This window comes from Priapulus caudatus, unplaced genomic scaffold, assembly GCF_000485595.1.
Source record: "Priapulus caudatus unplaced genomic scaffold, Priapulus_caudatus-5.0.1 Scaffold1247, whole genome shotgun sequence".
Taxonomy (NCBI): domain Eukaryota; kingdom Metazoa; phylum Priapulida; class Priapulimorpha; order Priapulimorphida; family Priapulidae; genus Priapulus; species Priapulus caudatus.
Window position 1 is genome coordinate 66596 of NW_014578308.1, and position 18019 is coordinate 84614.

Below are 18019 nucleotides of genomic sequence, written 5' to 3' on the forward strand. Positions count from 1 at the left end.
GAGAGAGAGAGAGAGAGAGAGAGAGAGAGAGAGAGAGAGAGAGAGAGAGAAAGAAAGAGAGAGATGAGAGAAAGAGAGAGATGAGATGAGGGGAGCGTGTGATTATAGAGAAGACATATAAATGAGAGGAATAATTATAATGATAGGTAATTTGAGATAGACACAATCAATATAGATGGACTACAGGATGAGGCCTGGGGGGGGGAGGCAGTGCCGGATCCACGATTTCCAGGAGGGGTGATAGATAGATGGGGGGTCTGGGGGTTCTCCCCGCAGAAAATTTTGAAAATGTAGATTGCAGGAGATGGTATTTGAGGCACTTTTAAGTACATGTACAGCCTTCATTCTGACTACGACAATTCTCTTTTAGTTGAACTTTTTTTTTTCGGCTCCAAAATCTAGGGAGGCAGCCGCCCCCCTTGCCCCCTGCAGGCTACGGCACTAGTCGGTTCTACCCGCGACACAGTAATTAATTGGATTTCTATCAGACATTGGAACTATTATTTTCGTCACGTTTATGTCATTTGTACAGACACACACACACACGCGCGCGCTCACACATACACACAAACACACGCACACACTATCTATAAAAGCAGCCGGCTAGGCGTTCTCACCTTGATTATGAATGATTGATTGATGATTGATCGATTGATTGATTGATTGATTGATTGATTGATTGATGACGATGAATGATTGGTTGCAGGCTATAACAAAAGGGGCCGGTGTTGATGTCATCTTTGAGCTGGTGGCCAGTGTAAACGCCGTCAAAGACCAAAAGATACTTAAGAAAGGTGGAACTCTTCTGGTACGTATCGTCTGTTCTTGCTGGTCCGTAAACGATTCATTTCACTAAGTCATTTACTTTCTTTGTCCTTCTTTGTTCGGAATATATAATTGTTTAAATAATTCATTATTTTATAAATTAGTTATTAATGAATTAATTCACGAATTCATTGCGCTAATTAAATCATTGCTAGTTCATTATCGGCTAATATCAATATTATCGTGTTACTCTGTTCGCTGTTTAAATATGGATTTAGCCGTTGCTACGACGACCGACATAATTCGGCCAATAACAGCGCTATGGCACATAATATGTGCACCACTATGACTAATGAGTTACTGGCAATGAGTAGCATACTTTGAACCAAGACACTTGAACTGGGCACAATATCAGCCTATTTTTAGGGCTGAACTAGGATGTTGGGCGAATGAGAAATCTGCTTCACGCTCCCTTCATAGATATATCCAGTGATATGGGTTAGCATTGCAAGAAAGACGCCGTATAGCCAGGCACGTAGCCAGGGGGGTTCGGGGGGTTCGAACGAACCCCCCTTCCCGAGCCCTCCCCCAAGCCAAAATTTTTTGTTGTTGAAAATTTGCAAGAATTTCACCTCAGGTCGCTCCATTTTAGTGTAATAATTGCAAAATCTCATCTCTCTCTCTCTCTATATATATATATATGTATATATATATATTGTGTTACCGATGCTCCGCGCATGGGAAGCCAGGTGTACGTAGATACAACACACCTGTAGCAGCTGATTGTTGTTGTTGTCCGCAGGTACTGGTCAAGGTGCACGCCTACGGTCCGAACCCCATCGACGTGCTCATCCGTGCCGGCCACTTCCCGCCGCCGCCCTTCGTCACCGGCGGCGGCAGCGTGCCGTACACCGACGGCATGGACGGTGCCGGCACGGTCGAGAGCGTCGGATCCAAGGTCAAACATCTGAAGGTCAGTGATCCCATCCGACACGACGCTGGTTGTTGTTGTTGTTGTTGTTGTTGTTGTTGTTGTAGTTAGGACAGATGTGCGCATGCGCGCGGCAGTTCATACCTAAACTGGCTAAATAAGAACTTAACTTACTTGTTTTACAGTGGTAGTAATGTTCACTAATGAGAAGTACTACCATATGGGTATCTGCGGTATCCTACCATAGATTCGGGCCTCGTGTATGTTAGGACCGGCTGTGAGAACAAGTATAGATAACGACAAGTGTTAATAGTATATACATGTATGTACAATGTAATACTCTTAATAATAATACATTATGTGTAACAACACACATGTGTAGCGTTTTAAGATCTTCCGGCGACACCCGATGGCGCCACCGGTCGAAACGTAGTGACTATAGCAACAACCTTAGGTATCTCACTCAATTGTGCTTGGAGGCGTTGAAATGGCCGTATCGTCGCCACCCGGACTCCGCTAGCCACCCGAGCGCCTCAGTGCTACTGCGCTCCCACCGCGATAACCCGTTCCACTGTGTTCTGGTTCCGGTGCATCGTGTAGTTAGTCAACAATGCAAGACGAGTAATGACACGCACACACACAACAACGGGGTGACCCCACCCTGCCTGCTGGCCTTACGTTACGTTGAATAACAAGTGTACACCCGGGGTGTGCACAGAGGTTAAACAAATAGAATGAACTATGAACGCAGCCGGGCAAAGGGCTACAGTAACCGGCAGCCTCCCTTCCCGTGCAGCCGTGCACGAATAGACTAACTTCCCCTCTATTTGTGCAGAGTTAATACTTCTACTCCAGTACTGTATTATTTACTCGCCCCACAACAACAGGACAATACGACAGTGCCTACTCACCAATTAACTGACGCGCGTGTCTCTCTTACCCATGAGGCAAGCCACGTCAAACATCCGTGACCGTACAGTACCTCTACCACGGGTACTCGTACGCTAACTGTCACCATACTGTAGTGGCCCTAGGGGTGGCCGACTACGGTTCGACAGATGTTATTTCGTAACGCGTGTCCAGTAGTGGGATTCAGTGTCCGCTCCTGCCGGTGTATTAGGCAGGACGGTGATGTCACGTAGCAGATAACAGATAGCACCAGTTAAACAGAACACGCTGAGATTCGGTTAACGGTACGGTTATATAGCTTTTATTGCGTGTTACTAGTGTACAAATGATTCCCCTGCATTCGTATATGCAGCGGACCTTCTATCGATCTCGTCTAATATTTACGCGTCGCCGGTTTCGTCTTCTTCCCTCACGTTCGTCCTAGCTTCGCGTGGACCTAAGCAGTCTCCCAGGTAACTTCCTCGCAGTCGCTCCTAGCTCTACCAGAATGCCGTTCTTCGCTGTGCTCGTTTTATTCCCCTCTCCCGTTCGGCTCCGGTTTACACCTACCTGAAAACCTGTGCTTCTATCCTCTCTGACGCTTTCTCGCTCCCTCTCTTCCTCCTCTCCTTTCTCTTCCCGTTTCCCTACCTAACCTATACCTGAAAAATAACTCTCCCTCTTTCTCTTCTTCCTCGGCTGCTTCCTCTCCTTCTTCTTCTTCCTCTTCCTCTTTTTCCTAGACCTGTACCTAACTACCTCCTTCCTCTTTCTCTTCGTCCTCTTCTTCTTCTTCTTCTTCCTACTGCTCTGTTCGGCACGCCTTATATACCTAGCTGGCAACGCACAGATTTCGTTCACTGGCGCAATCACTGTGGTGCAATCCTTTCACCTGCTGACTCAATCACCGTGGTGGGTACGGATTATTGCATCATCTCATGCAACCCATGCCTAAGTAACTATTCCTTGTTTTCCCCCGACAGGCAGCAGCACCAGCAGTGTTAGCATGATCCAAGATGGCCGCGCCCAGGCATTGATATTTACATGCTGTCTATATTTTATCCTGCTTTTAGTCTATATATATGGTTATTCCATCTATACTGTGAGTTCAATCTATCCCTCCTGATCTAGTCTACTGCTCCTGTAAGTTACACACCCCCGAAATCTCCACAATACAACCACACACAGCTCAACAAGCCTCTCCACTCCATGCACACTCACGGAGTGGACGAGACTACATACTACCTGACGAGTCCTCCCTCAACCGATTCCCGGGACGAACTGCACTACAAGTTCTCCCTCAATCGATACCAGAGCCGAACTAACTGCGTATCTTCACACGGCCCTACCACACCACTAGCTGTTCATACGGCCCGCGCCACTCTCTGCCGCTAGAGGGGGGACTACCGCACACAACATGGCGGCCCCCATGTAGGGACTCGTCTATCTACATCGTTAATTGATGAGCCGGCAAAACACCACGAAAACGCACACTAATAGACAGCAGACATCACAAATAATTATACAGTCACAAACACGAAACATTAACCTATACCCGGTTCCCAGGGAGCTACCCCCCCACCGTACTGGGAACCCGAGGGTCCGGTGCCACCGCTACACTCCTCCCCCCTTCAAGATCGACCGTCAGGACGATCTCAAAAACATACCTAGCGGTGCACCGGCACCCGACGTAGAGGAGACCAGCTGGATCTATCTCGGTGCTGGCCTGTCATCCTCTGCGCCTTCCTCGCCGATCGCCGACGCTGCCTCCCTGAGCGTCGCTGCACGTGCGGCGGCACTTCTCACCGGTGCACGGGGTGGGGTTGTGAGCCCTACTGTGCTCGTGCCCGGGCGGTCAGCCTGCTTCGCCGCCAAGCCCCTCTGTGCCTTTCTGCCCTGTTCCCCATTCACCGGGGCGGGCCCGGCTCCCTCCTGCCGGGGACCAGGGTGGGGTGGCTCCCGCTGGCCGTCCCGAACCCCTGGTGCAGGGCACTGCTCCTCCACGATAGACACTCCACCGTCGCCAACGGCGGGTCCCTCGCAGGCCACCACTACCTTGTCCCTCGCCGCCGCTGTCTCCTCAGCTGTCGGGGAGTCGCTCGTCGCTTCCGCAGATGGCGAAGCTCCGGCGGGGATCACACTGCCTGGATGAGCGTCTTGACAACTGCGGCACGCTTCTCTCTGGACGCCAACTCGGCCCCTGCCACTGGGGTCACCATCACTGTCAGGGGGAACAATAGCAGCTCGTCCACGAAGGGCATCTCTGCGCGCCCATCGCCGAGCTCCATCGCCTCCAGTTTCTCCTCGCCGAGCAGATCCTCCTCCCGAACCTGCTTCCCGGCCTCCGGCGCAGCTCCTCCCTCAGGCTGCCTCCTTCGTTCTCCTGAAATGAGCAACTCACACGTACATTTCGGTAATCAAACAGGCCTTCCCCTACCAGTCTGAAATACGTCAGAGTTTACAAACCACACCCTCGACCATCACGTGATGCGGATTTCGGAGTTTTTAAGGAAAACTCCGGAATCCGTCTCAAACTCCGACACTAACGGGGAACAAACCCCAAATTCGTTCCGATCAAGGGTAATAAATCTGAATGCCCGTGGGTGAGTAGCGCGGTACCAGCCAGCTAGAGAACACACGTGACGCAACTACCTCGGGTGCTCCCAAACAGATGCCCGAATCAGTGTGGTGCTACATTTTTATGGAGCATATGGGGGTTGTCGCTTGGCCGACCAACACGGTCCGTAGCAGTCTGGAACCCGCACCCCGTCCCTACCCCGCAACATGGCCGGCCCAGTGGCCACCATATCTGCGTTAGCCACGGATCAGGAACTCCGAGAGCCCCTACAAGTCCGCCCAAAACAAGCTACTGGCGAGAGACTGTCATCCTGGCCCCCCACGGAGCTCCGGATGCCCAGAGTTGCGCCTGGCCATAGCGGCACCACGCACCTGGGAACCAGTCCAGCTGCAGCTTACACTGCTACCAAGCGCTCAAGCAAGGTGAGGTAGTATTATCAGAAACACCCCGGAAGAGGGGAACACACTGGATATATCGGCATCACCAGGCCTGTCCCGCAGACCGAAACGCCGCAACCCGGGCAGCACAGACAGCATAGCCTCCCGAAATGCTATGACGAGCCCTGAAACACTCGGCCTGACAATAACCAGGAGAATAATCCACCGAAGACAGTCATGACACACACGACATCCAGGGTTACCTTACCGCACCAAGAATTAACATGGCACAACAACATTATCCGGGAATTACAGACTGCATGGAATTGTTACCAATCATGGCAAGCGAATAGACTGTCGTTACCCGAACGCGAACTAGCTACCATTATATGGCTTGCTCCCACGAACCAACAGTCACTCCTCGGTCTGAGAGCACAACTACGGGGACGCATATCCGTAGTGACACGGAGCTTTCACTAATCTCTTGCCTGGTGTACGTTGCACCGGGTTAGAGAACTCAAAACCTCCCAACCGGTCCCTCGATTGCCCAGCTACCAGTGTACCTCCCCAGAACCAATCTGAGGGCCAACCACCTGACGCAACTTTACCGCTTGTGTCTTGAGGCTAGAACGAGAAAATCCTGAGCCATCATACTCGTCCGACTCTGTATCATCCTTCACCTGGGAATCCGTGCCGCGCAGATCATTTGCGATTTGACCCGCCACGTTCCCCGGACCACCAAGACCCATCAACAACCTCTGCGTCAACACCATCAGCCCTATCCGCCAACCAGGAGACTGGCGCACTCGCACCTTTGTAGACATACAGGTTATCTACGCCAACAACCCTCACTACATCATCTGGGGAAGCTTAAACCCACCAACCGTTATCTCGTCGCTCATTAACAACCTTTACCCAGCAAAGAGACCTGACTCAATCAACTGCTGCAGAAGCCTCCTAATTGAATAACAGCCTTACCCGAGAAGGGCTCCCCTTAACCATACCTAGACCAAATTTCTGAGGAAACCCCGGAGAAACAGCCGAGCCACCAACGGCAACCATTCAGCGCGTGCTGCTGCCACATAGTCGTTGAGCAGAGCAAACCATGCGACTGGCTCACGACGACGTGGGGACGTCCTTAACAATTCCCGCTCTTTTCCTGGAGAAGGGGTCACTGGCGGAGTAAAACTAGCCTCCACGGCCCACCACCCGTGTCTCAACAACGACCCTGTAAAAATCAGTAAGTAAGTAATGTAAACATCTGTAAAGGTCAGGTGCAATTACCACGCCTAGATGTCGCCTCTCACGAGCGGCACCATTAGGCGGCATCTCACGCCGCTCTCCCGTCAAGCGTCAACTAACAAAACCACTCTACGACTAATACGCAACCGGCAAACCACGGCACCAAATGCAACCACTGTTACAAAGAGTCTGCAACTGGCAAGCCCACCAGTGTAGCCGAAGTTACACTGGTCACTGGCACGGCACCACTGTAGCGTTTTAGGATCTTCCGGCGACACCCGATGGCACCATCGGTCGAAACGTAGTGACTATCAACAACCTTAGGTATCTCACTCACCTGTTGTGCCCGGAGGCATTGAAATGGCCGTATTGTTGCCACCCGGACTCCGCTAGCCACCTGAGCGCCTCAGTGCTACTGCGCTCCCACCGCAATAACCCGGTCCACTGTGTTCCGGTTCCGGTGCGTCGTGTAGTTAGTCAACAATGCAAGACGAGTAACGACACGCACACACACAACAACGGGGTGACCCCACCCTGCCTGCTGGCCTTACGTTACGTTGAATAACAAGTGTATACCCGGGGTGTGCACAGAGGTTAAACAAATAGAATGAACTATGAACGCAGCCGGGCAAAGGGCTACAGTAACCGGCAGCCTCCCTTCCCGTGCAGCCGTGCACGAATAGACTAACTTCCCCTCTATTCGTGCATAAGAGTTAATACTTCTACTCTAGTACTGTATTATTTACTCGCCCCACAACAACAGGACAATACGACAGTGCCTACTCACCAATTAACCAACGCGCTTGTCTCTCTCACACATGAGGCAAGCCACGTCAAACACCCGTACAGTACCTCTACCACGGGTACTCGTACGCTAACTGTCACCATACAACCACACACAGCTCAACAAGCCTCTCCACACCATGCACACTAGTGGACGAGACTACATACTACCTGAAGAGTCCTCCCTCAACCGATTCCAGCACAGAACTGCGTACCGTGTGTCCACACGGCACTACACTAGCTGTTCACACGGCCCGCGCCACTCACGGCCGCTAGAGGGGGTGGCTAACCCAACATGGCTGCCCCCATGTAGGGACTCGTCTATCTACATCGGTAATTGATGAGCCGGCAAAACACCACGAAAACGCACACTAATAGACAGCAGACATCACAAATAATTATACAGTCACAAACACGGAACATTAACCCATACTCCGGTTCCCAGGGAGCTACCCCCCACCATACGCGTACTGGGAACCCGAGGGTCCGGTGCCACCGCTACACATGTATTATCAACTCTTGATAACGACACGCTAGTATGTACGCTTACAATCTCGGATGCAAAAAAAAAAATCTCGGATGCGGATCCCGGATCGTTCGCGTGCCATTGCGTCGTATCTTAGCAGAGATCTTAATTCATGGCTTCATGGCTTCGTGCTCACGTGATCGCGCTTCGTGATTTCAGAAAGGTGAACGCGTCTTCTGGCTGTTCAGCGCTACGGGAACATGCGCCGAATACGCCCTAATCGACGCCAAATTCGTCTTCCATCTATCGCCGAAGTTGAGCTATACGCAGGGAGCTGCGCTGGGCATTCCTTTTCTGACTGCACTGCGAGTCATCGACATCAAGTGAGTGAGAGCTGTGTGTGCGTGTGACTGAGTACAGCATGAGTCACTGTGGTGGATGTGTAGTGTAGTATTCTTACATGCGTCATATTGATTAGCTGTGTACAGTGTCTAGTATATAGCAGTGCTCAATTTTAAGGTTTTTTGGGAAGTTGTTCGGAGGACAACCAAGAGAGTAGCATATGGTTGTCCCTAAAGAGTTTTGGTTGTCCGGATATTATTCAAACATGTGCTGCATGCGCTCTGCTCACGTGCTCAGTGCTGTAAAGCAAAAGGCCTATAATCATGTACATTTTGTACGTATTGCAGTGACAGCAGACATGGCCATTCGCATTGTTTCACTCATTATATGAAGAGAATAAAATATTGGTAATGTGGTAAATGATGCTGGGATGAATGACGTATAATAATAGTAATTAAAAGTTGCATGAAATTTATTTCATAACATTTACATTAACACTGTGTCAAGTCACAGATGAGCAAAAATTGAAAATTAACAAATTAAAAAATAAATTTTAAAATAAATTTAGAGGTTGGACACCGGACAACCACGGAAGCAATTTGTAGTTGCCCGAGAGAAAATCCTGTTAGAAAATCCTGAAGAGACTGTTAAAATTGAGCACTGTATAGTGTATAGTGTCAGGCAGCGATGGAATTCGATCCCAAAACGTTAATTATTTTTTTCACTGCCCTAGCTAGTTCTCTTGTTAGAATTATTTATTGAGTATAGTTGTATTATTTATAATACTATTTATTAATATAGAATTCCGTCTATTGAGACGCCGGGAAATCACGCGGTTTTATGGCATTATGCACGAAAATTCAAACGACGTTTTATTAAATCTGCAACACTGCTAAAGCACTATCGTGTTCATGTAAATGATTCCTTATGCCAAGGAACCGCGTGTAATAGAACCAGGAGTGTCTTAATATAGACATCATCAGTGTCTATAATTATTATGACGCTCCTAGAATGCATAATTAATGTATAATTAATGTATAATTAATGTATAATTAATCTATACACTTGATCACCTGTTTGCACCTGACCCTTAAATTAAGCCTCAGCCACACTGGGGCCGGACTGTCCACGGATTACCGCGGATGGGGCAGGATCTCCCCGGACCGTAAAATTTATAATCCGTGGCGATCCGGGTGAAAAAATTACGAGACGGTCGAAAAAAAGCATCATCGGGCCGGATCAGGTCGGACCAGCACGGCAGCGCCACGGACCATCCTGGATTAAGCCCGGATGAAGCCGGCCCCAGCACGGAGTGACTATACGGACCGCCCCGGCCAGCTCCGGACTGCCTCGGACCACCACGGACCTGATCCGGCCTGGTCCGGCCCCATCCTGGCCCATCCGTGCTCATCAGTGTTCCCATCCGTGTTGGGTCCGACTTGATCCGTAGTGATCCGTGGCCGACAAAAACGACACGGATGGCCACGGATGGGCCCGGTTCAACACGGTGCCACTACGGACTGTTCCGGACCTACCACGGACGCGCCACGGACCGTCCAGGACCACCCCGGATGGGGAAAATTTCCCGGACCGTCCCGAATCACCCCGGAAATTTTAAACAGTTTAACACTTCCGGGGCGATATCCCGGAATACGCAGGACCATCAAGGACCACCCCGGACCGGCCCGGACCGTCCAGGACCGTCCAGGACCCAACAAGGATCTCTCCCCGGATCAGTCCGGTAGCGTCCGGCCCGGTCCGGGAGCTTGGTGTGACTGTAGCTTAAGACTGCTACGATGAGGAAATTTGTTTCTTTCTTTCTCTCCAAGGGCGCACGCAAAGAAAGGGACGACCGAATGCTCATCCACGGAGCTAGTGGCGCGGTACGTTTACTCGATTACCATTCCGTCGCCGCATTTCATTTTTATCGACATTGCTCTTTAAAGCAGCGCGATGCACAGTAGACACACAATGCTCTACATATTATATATATATATATATATATATATATATATATATATATATATGATTTAATAATATTACCTATGTATGTACTAATATATGTACTATATATGTATATATATAATATGTAGTAGCATTCTTACTGCTAATATGCCTTCACTGTCACGGATGTCATATGAACACATATGTTCATCTATGTTCGCTTTCATGAAGCCGTGATTGGTAGTGGAAGCCCTAGGCACCGTTAAGCAATCACGGGCTCTATTTACCTCCGCCAAGGGTTGGCAGGGATTATGTTTTCACCGGCGTGTGTTTGACTGTTTGTTTGTGGGTTTGTGGGTTTGTTTGTGTTTCTTTTTTTTTGTTTCTCGAGCACGCACACACATGCGTATATATACAAACACACGCGCGCACACACACGCACACACTCGCGCACGGAAAATGCATACGCCCCTGCTAGTACCGATAGACGCGCATGCACGCATACACACGCAACACTCACGCACGCACACACACGCGCGCACTCACGCACGCACATACACACACGCACTCACGCACGAACACGCGCACTAGCGCAAGTACAGCACACGCACTCACACACTCACGCACGTACGCACTCACACTCACGCACGCACACACGCACACACGCGTAGGCAGGTCTAGGACCCCGGGCTGAGCGTTAATTCGTTGTTCTGCAGGTGGGACTGCTGGCCGTACAAATCGCTAAGCTGCGAGTCTGAATGTCATCGCTCTGCGGGTACGGCTGAAGTATTAGAGCTGGTACGAAAGTGCGGCGCAGACCACGTCGTTAACCACAGAGACGCAGAGAGACTCGGCAGACAGATCCTGGTATGTGTCTATAATTGCATATATTATATATATATATTATATTGCATATATTATATATTGTATATATATTAGCCTATGTTCGTATATAGGCACAGCACACACACCACACACCACACACCACACACACACAACACACACCATACCAAGCGTACGAATCGGTCAGACAGACATGGGATAAATAGAGAGAGATGGACAACCAGAGAAAGACACAAGAGAGAGAGAGGGAGGGAGAGACAGAGGGGAAGAGACAGAGACAGAAACACAGAGCCCAGAGACAGAGACAGAGACAGGAAGAGAGAGATGAGAGAGACGGAGAGAGATGAGAGGAGAGAGAGAGAGAGAGAGGGAGGAGGGAGGTAGGAGAGACAGAGACAGAGACAGAGCACAGAGAGCGAGAGAAGAGAGAGCAGACGAGAGAGAGCTGCCGCGCGAGAGGAGAGAGAGAGAAGAGAGAGCAGCTAGAGAGAGAGAGAGAGAGAGAGAGAGAGAGAGAGCAGAGAGGACGTGAGAGAGAGAGAGAGAGAAAGAGAGAGAGAGAGAGAGAGAGAGCAGAGAGAGAGAGAGAGAGAAAGAAAGAAGAAGATGAGAGAAAGAGAGAGATGAGATGAGGGGAACGGTGTGATTATAGAGAGAACATATAAATGAGAGAATAATTATAATGATAGGTAATTTGAGCATAGACACAATCAATATAGATGGACTTACAGGATGAGGCCGGGGGGGAGGCAGTGCCGGATCCACGATTTCCAGGAGGGTGTGATAGATAGATGGGGGCGTCTGGGGGTTCTCCCCGCAGAAAATTTTGAAAATGTAGATTGCAGGAGATGAGGTATTGAGGCACTTTTAAGTACATGTACAGCCTTCATTCTTGACTACAACAATTCTCTTTTAGTTGAACTTTTTTTTTCGGCTCCAAAATCTAGGGAGGCAGCCGCCCCCCTTGCCCCCTGCAGGCTACGGCACTAGTCGCCGTTCTACCCGCGACACAGTAATTAATTTGGATTTCTATCAGACATTGGAACTATTATTTCGTCACGTTTATGTCATTTGTTACAGACACACACACACACGCGCGCGCTCACCACATACACACAAACACACGCACACACTATCTATAAAAGCAGCGGCTAGGCGTCTCACCTTGATTATTGAATGATTGATATGCATGATTGATCGAATTGGATTGATTTTGATTGATTGTATGATTGATGATGACGATGAATGATTGGTTGCAGGCTATAACAAAAGGGGCCGGTCGTTGATGTCATCTTTGAGCTGGTGGCCAGTGTAAACGCCGTCAAAGACCAAAAGATACTTAAGAAAGGTGGAACTCTTCTGGTACGTATCGTCTGTTCTTGCTGTGTCCGTAAACGATTCATTTTACTAAGTCATTTACTTTCTTTGTCCTTCTTTGTTCGGAATATATAATTGTTTAAATAATTCATTATTTTTTAAATTAGTTATTAATGAATTAATTCACGAATTCATCGTGCTAATTAAATCATTGCTAGTTCATTATCGACTAATATCAATATTATCGTGTTACTCTGGTCGCTGTTTAAATATGGATTTAGCCGTTGCTACGACGACCGACATAATTCGGCCAATAACAGCGCTATGGCACATAAATATGTGCACCACTATGACTAATGAGTTACTGGCAATGAAGTAGCATACTTTGAACCAAGACACTTGAACTGGGCACAATATCAGCCTATTTTTAGGGCTGAACTAGGATGTTGGGCAGATGAGAAATCTGCTTCACACTCCCTTCATAGATATATCCAGTGATATGGGTTGTCATTGCAGAAAAGACGCCGTATAGCAGGCCACGTAGCCAGGGGGGTTCGGCGGGCGTTCGAACGAACCCCCTTCCCGAGCCCTCCCCAAGCCAAAATTTTTTGTTTGTTGAAAATTTGCAAGAATTTCACCTCAGGTCGCTCCATTTTAGTGTAATAATTGCAAAATCTCTATCGTGCGCGAGGGTGAACAGTGAACACCCCCTCCCACACCCTCCCCCGCTCGGTCGCTGTGCCCCCTCGCCTGGTCGCTTCGCGCCCGAGCAGGGGCGTGTACAGGGGGGGTCCAGGGAGTCCGGACCCCCCTTGCTCGCGCAGAAAACGCATCTGAGGGGGTCTAATTTTAAAAATGACACCCCCCTTTGCGTCGCTCGCAACTTTGGTTACGGTTAGACCCTCCCCCCCCCCTCGGTACAAATCCTGTACACGCCCCTGCCGAGCAAATTGCCAACATTGAAAAACGAACCCCCCCCCCAATATAAAGCTGGCTACGGGCCTGGTATAGCAATAAACAGCATTGCCCTACGCGTTAGCGAGATCAAAGGTGATTCTCAGGACTATATATCAATGTACTCATGAGCTTCGAAGGCCCTGTGCGTTTCTTCCTCTATAGATTTTCATGTTTGTTCTTCTATAGGTTGTAGGCACTAAGGAATACGGTGGCATGGGCTACTTGGACATTGGAGCACTGATAGGCTTGGAATTTGTCATCATCGGACAGGCCATATTCAGCGTTACGGACGTACGTGCGCAGCTATCGCTAGTATTCAAACACGTGTGCCATTCTGTAATCGAACCAGTTAGTTTACAGATTGCGCACAAGAGGGCGTTGTCGTGAGGGTTTAACTAGGGACTCTAGGTTTAACTTTCATCCGTTATTATTATTTTGTTTGTTTGTTTATTTGTTTTTCATATGTCGTGCGGGTTTAACTTTCCACCGTTGCCATTACTTTTTTTGTTATTTGTTTGTTTGTTTATTTGACTTTCATTTATCGTGCGGATTTAACTTTCCTCCATTACCATTACTTCATTTATTAATTTGTTTATTAATTTATTTGTTTAACTCTCCTCTTCTTTAACCTCGTTATTTACAGGAGGAGCTGAAGACGATGCGTCGTGACATCGATCTCATGCAGAAGAACAACGAGGTGAAGCCCATCGTCGCCAACGTCTACTGCATGGAGGACGTCGCTCAGGCGCACTTCGACTCGCTCGCCGGCGCAGGCTCCCGCGGCAAGCTCGTCGTGAGCATCATTCCCGAGGCAAAGGACAGCGTGAAGTTCTGAGATGGATCTCCTACGCTTAGATTTCATCCGTAACATCGGGGCGGTGGATGGTTTCGATCGTCTAGCGGCGGGGGAGGGATATTTGCGCGTTCGGTTAGGTTTTTCGCTCTTGTAGTCCGCTGTCGTAGCTCGTCGTAGCTGATCGTAGCTCGGGGGAAGCAGGCGCGCTGGGGCAGCTGGGACAGATCAGGAGAGCGTCTCCCTTGGACGTGGTCATATAGTACGCGAGGGAGGAGGAGAAAGAGATTGCACAGCGAGTAGACAGTTCCTTAGGATCACCTTACATACATTCGTAGATCACCTTATCCTGTCCAGACAGTAGGCATCCATTCTGCTGCGATGTTCGCGAGATTTCATAGTGAACACAGGGTTACATTTACACTATAATCATAGAAACGTATATATATGCTAATTAGACCACCTATACAATTTTGTGCTGATAGAACTTTACACGCATTATATCAAGAGCCCATTAACCCCTTACCATTACCATTACCTTACCATTACCTTACCATTACCATTACCATTACCTTACCATTACCGTTAAAGGGGTTAATGGGCTCTTGATTATATGTATTACACGCATCGACAAATTCAGGTCCGGTCCCGCGAGTCTGATAGGTAGGATATATAATACTTATCATAAACCAGGGTAAATATCTTTATCGAGATATTTGTGATATTTGAGCTGCGCCATGACGTATCGTTGGGTGCATGCTATGATTGGTTGTGCAGGGGTAGATACACTACTACTTAATGTTGTATGAATGTCGTCTCTGTGTTACTTGTACACACTACCTGTGTCCATTTTCTACGTAAGGTGAGCACTCCCAGTTTTCACTAGAGGTCGTGTACGTAGGATTCCGTGTACGAATTCTCTCTACTACGGGACTGATCGTTTAGGCTCCTTGTGCTATCTTATATATGTAAAGTTGTTCAGCCGAATTAGTCCGTACTCGCATAACTAGAGAACTCCACAGCCTAGAGGAAAACTAAAGATATTTAAACTAGTTGAGAAACAATCTTATCAGGTAAGAATTTGACGATACGTTTAGTCCCGTTAGTTCTTACTTTTAATGTAAAAAAATGGCAACAACAATTTTACAAATTTTACCATAGAAAATCCGTGACGTAGTCAATTTAACGGCGCAGTGGCATAATCGCTAGAACATCCGTCTCCTACACCGTGATTCCGGGTTCTTCCACCTGGGGAACTTATTTTCCCCTTTTTTAATTTTTTTCCCTTTACCTACCTGTTTAGTATGTATTATTTTTAATTTCTTACTTTTTAATTTTAATTTTTAATTTTCAATGTCTTATCTTTTGATTTCTTATTGTTTTTTACTGTTTGGGATGGGATGGGATAGCATGCGATGGCATGGGATGGCATGCGATGACATGGGATGGGATGGCATGGCATGGCATGTCATGGCATGGCATGTCATGGGATGGGATGGGATGGGATGCGGTGCGATGGCATGGAATGGGATGGATGGATGGATGCATGGATGGATGCATGGATAGATAGATAGTTAGATTTTTTTGGGGTATTTTCCTTTTAACCAAGCGGTCGCCAACTGAGTAACGCCACTGATTTCCCCGGGCAACGCCGGGTATCCCTCTAGTTACCTTATAAAAGCTGTACGTTATCAACGATACATTTTCATACGCGACTTTGTGATAAGTCTACAACATGATTCTTTGGGAGTGTTATTATTTGTGAGTGATATTCTTTATGAGTGTTTGATTCGTGCTGAATTACGTATAGTAGTAGTACCCTCCGTGATGTGTGTAGATTCTGGTGTTGGTGTGAACACGAAATAAACGCAAGCGAACGACATATCTGTGTTTCTATCATCTTTTCATGCAGCGTACGTGGTCGAGAGTACAGGCACTTGAAGCGTTTCAACTGTAAACACACGCCGCCGCCATTGCGCGCACACTGACACATAAATATATAGTTATTATATGTTTTTGTGTCATATATTTGTACTATATATTGTACTATATATTGTACTATATATTTTATACTATTTATTTTGTATTTTTGTATGTATTTTTGTATTTTTGTATTTATTTTGTATTTTATTCTATATATTTTGTACTATATATATTGTATCATATATTGTACTATATATTTATGTGTCAGTGTGCGCGCAATGGCGGCGGCGTATGTTTACAGTTGAAACGCTTCAAGTGCCTGTGGTCGAGAGTACAACCACATAGTCTGCGAGTTGACGCGCGCGCAAATGACGCGCGCAAGTAAGATTATAAATTGTAGTTCTATTCCGTACAATTGAAAATATAAGTGATATAGGGAGTTCGATACGCGAGCGTTGCCATGGTGACAAACGGTCGAAAACAGGCGAGTAGCATCGGTTCAACGGCGTTTTGTTCCGCCTTCCTGCGAACTAAGGACATATTTATTGCTATAAATGAATTAACAACACCCTCAACAATTAATACCTCTGTAGATTTTGACGCGTCTACCCCCACAATTTCGAAAATGAAAGTGGGTCACATTAACTAGAGTAGCGCAAGTGCGCATTAGTGTAGTCGTACGTACGCAAAGTACATAATACAACATGGCGGCTCACAACAACAACATTTACACAGGCCAATGTATTTTCTTATACTGCAGTTCTCTATACGTTCGCACCACATGTTGAGTGCGATAGTGTTCATATTTGTTTACCGTCATAACATCGATATCCAGAGAGACATGATACAAGATTGCGTGGCACAGCTTTGCTGTTGATCCTGAGCGCTGCGCGCGGATGAGACGCGCAGTTCCGCGGGATATGCGCACGCGACCGCGGGGATGTTCAAGTATGAAGCGCTGTCCGCAGTGGAGACGTGCGCCAAATTCGAGGCCCAGCGCACGTCTCCACAGCGGTCAGCGGATGGTCTGTAGTTTTAGAAGATAACAATAAAGACTTTGTTCTAAATAAGAAATATCGGCGGCTAAATAAGAGTTCTTAACTAGTCAGTCAAAGGGCCTGTTGGGGGTCCATTATGGAGAGCTTCCAATTGAAATGGCCCATGAAATTGTCAAGTGGAATTGTGTTTTTCGGAACCCCAAAGAAAATGTCTCCCTCTTACATGCACCTCTTCCCTGATCAATCACGCATTCAGGCGTAAACAATAACAGAGATGAAATTGTGTTGATTTTATGGCTCTTGACGCACGTGCATTGACGTACAAGACTGATAAAAGCACAGGCACTTGGAACGTCTCAATAAAAATAAATCTTCACACAATTTTTCACAATGATCGACCGCCTGTGTGCAAAATAGGTGAACGTATGTGAAACATATACGGTTAGTACTTACTGTGACATATCCGTGACTAACTGACACCACTAAATTGGTAAAATGTTTCATGCACCTTAAAAAATGCTGAGAAATTACGAGGTTATCATCGCAGAACTCCCGTCAACGCCCATCCTGATGTCACAAAGCTATATGTAAACAAACACGCGTGTTGCGAAGTGCCTACCTCCGATATTCGTTTCGAGGCCCACTAAGTCAAGCATAAAGCGCGCGGGCAAGACGTCACACACACAGCTACGTTCATTCGCTAAAACAATCTAGCGCGGTTAACGATTTTCGGAATTATTTAATTTTAAGAAAAACTTCAATGTTTAATGAATGACGCACTCGTTCACTTTCGAAAGCGGGTAAAAATGCCTAATTTTTCAACTTCGGTGCGAAATGCATCGGCCGGGCCTTTCATTATTTACGAAAAGCAA

At 47.6% G+C, this 18019-nt stretch overlaps 2 protein-coding genes across 2 annotated transcripts in view; both read left to right on the plus strand.

The window, feature by feature from the left end:
- Window positions 1–12445, plus strand: part of LOC106815956 (quinone oxidoreductase-like) — a 25971-nt gene extending 13526 nt beyond the window's left edge. Inside the window, exons 2-6 of the mRNA XM_014820493.1 lie at window positions 1568–1738; window positions 8250–8413; window positions 10202–10255; window positions 11033–11183; window positions 12419–12445. Coding sequence (XP_014675979.1) covers window positions 1568–1738; window positions 8250–8413; window positions 10202–10255; window positions 11033–11183; window positions 12419–12445 — 567 coding nt within the window. The remainder of the gene's footprint in view (window positions 1–1567; window positions 1739–8249; window positions 8414–10201; window positions 10256–11032; window positions 11184–12418) is intronic.
- On the plus strand, window positions 11121–15540 carry LOC106815959 (quinone oxidoreductase-like). The gene is made up of 4 exons (XM_014820495.1): window positions 11121–11183; window positions 12419–12521; window positions 13620–13724; window positions 14077–15540. Exons 3-4 carry the CDS (start codon window positions 13647–13649, stop codon window positions 14266–14268), a joined length of 270 nt encoding a protein of 89 aa, XP_014675981.1. The 5' UTR covers window positions 11121–11183; window positions 12419–12521; window positions 13620–13646; the 3' UTR covers window positions 14269–15540.
- Window positions 15541–18019: the final 2479 nt, after the last annotated feature.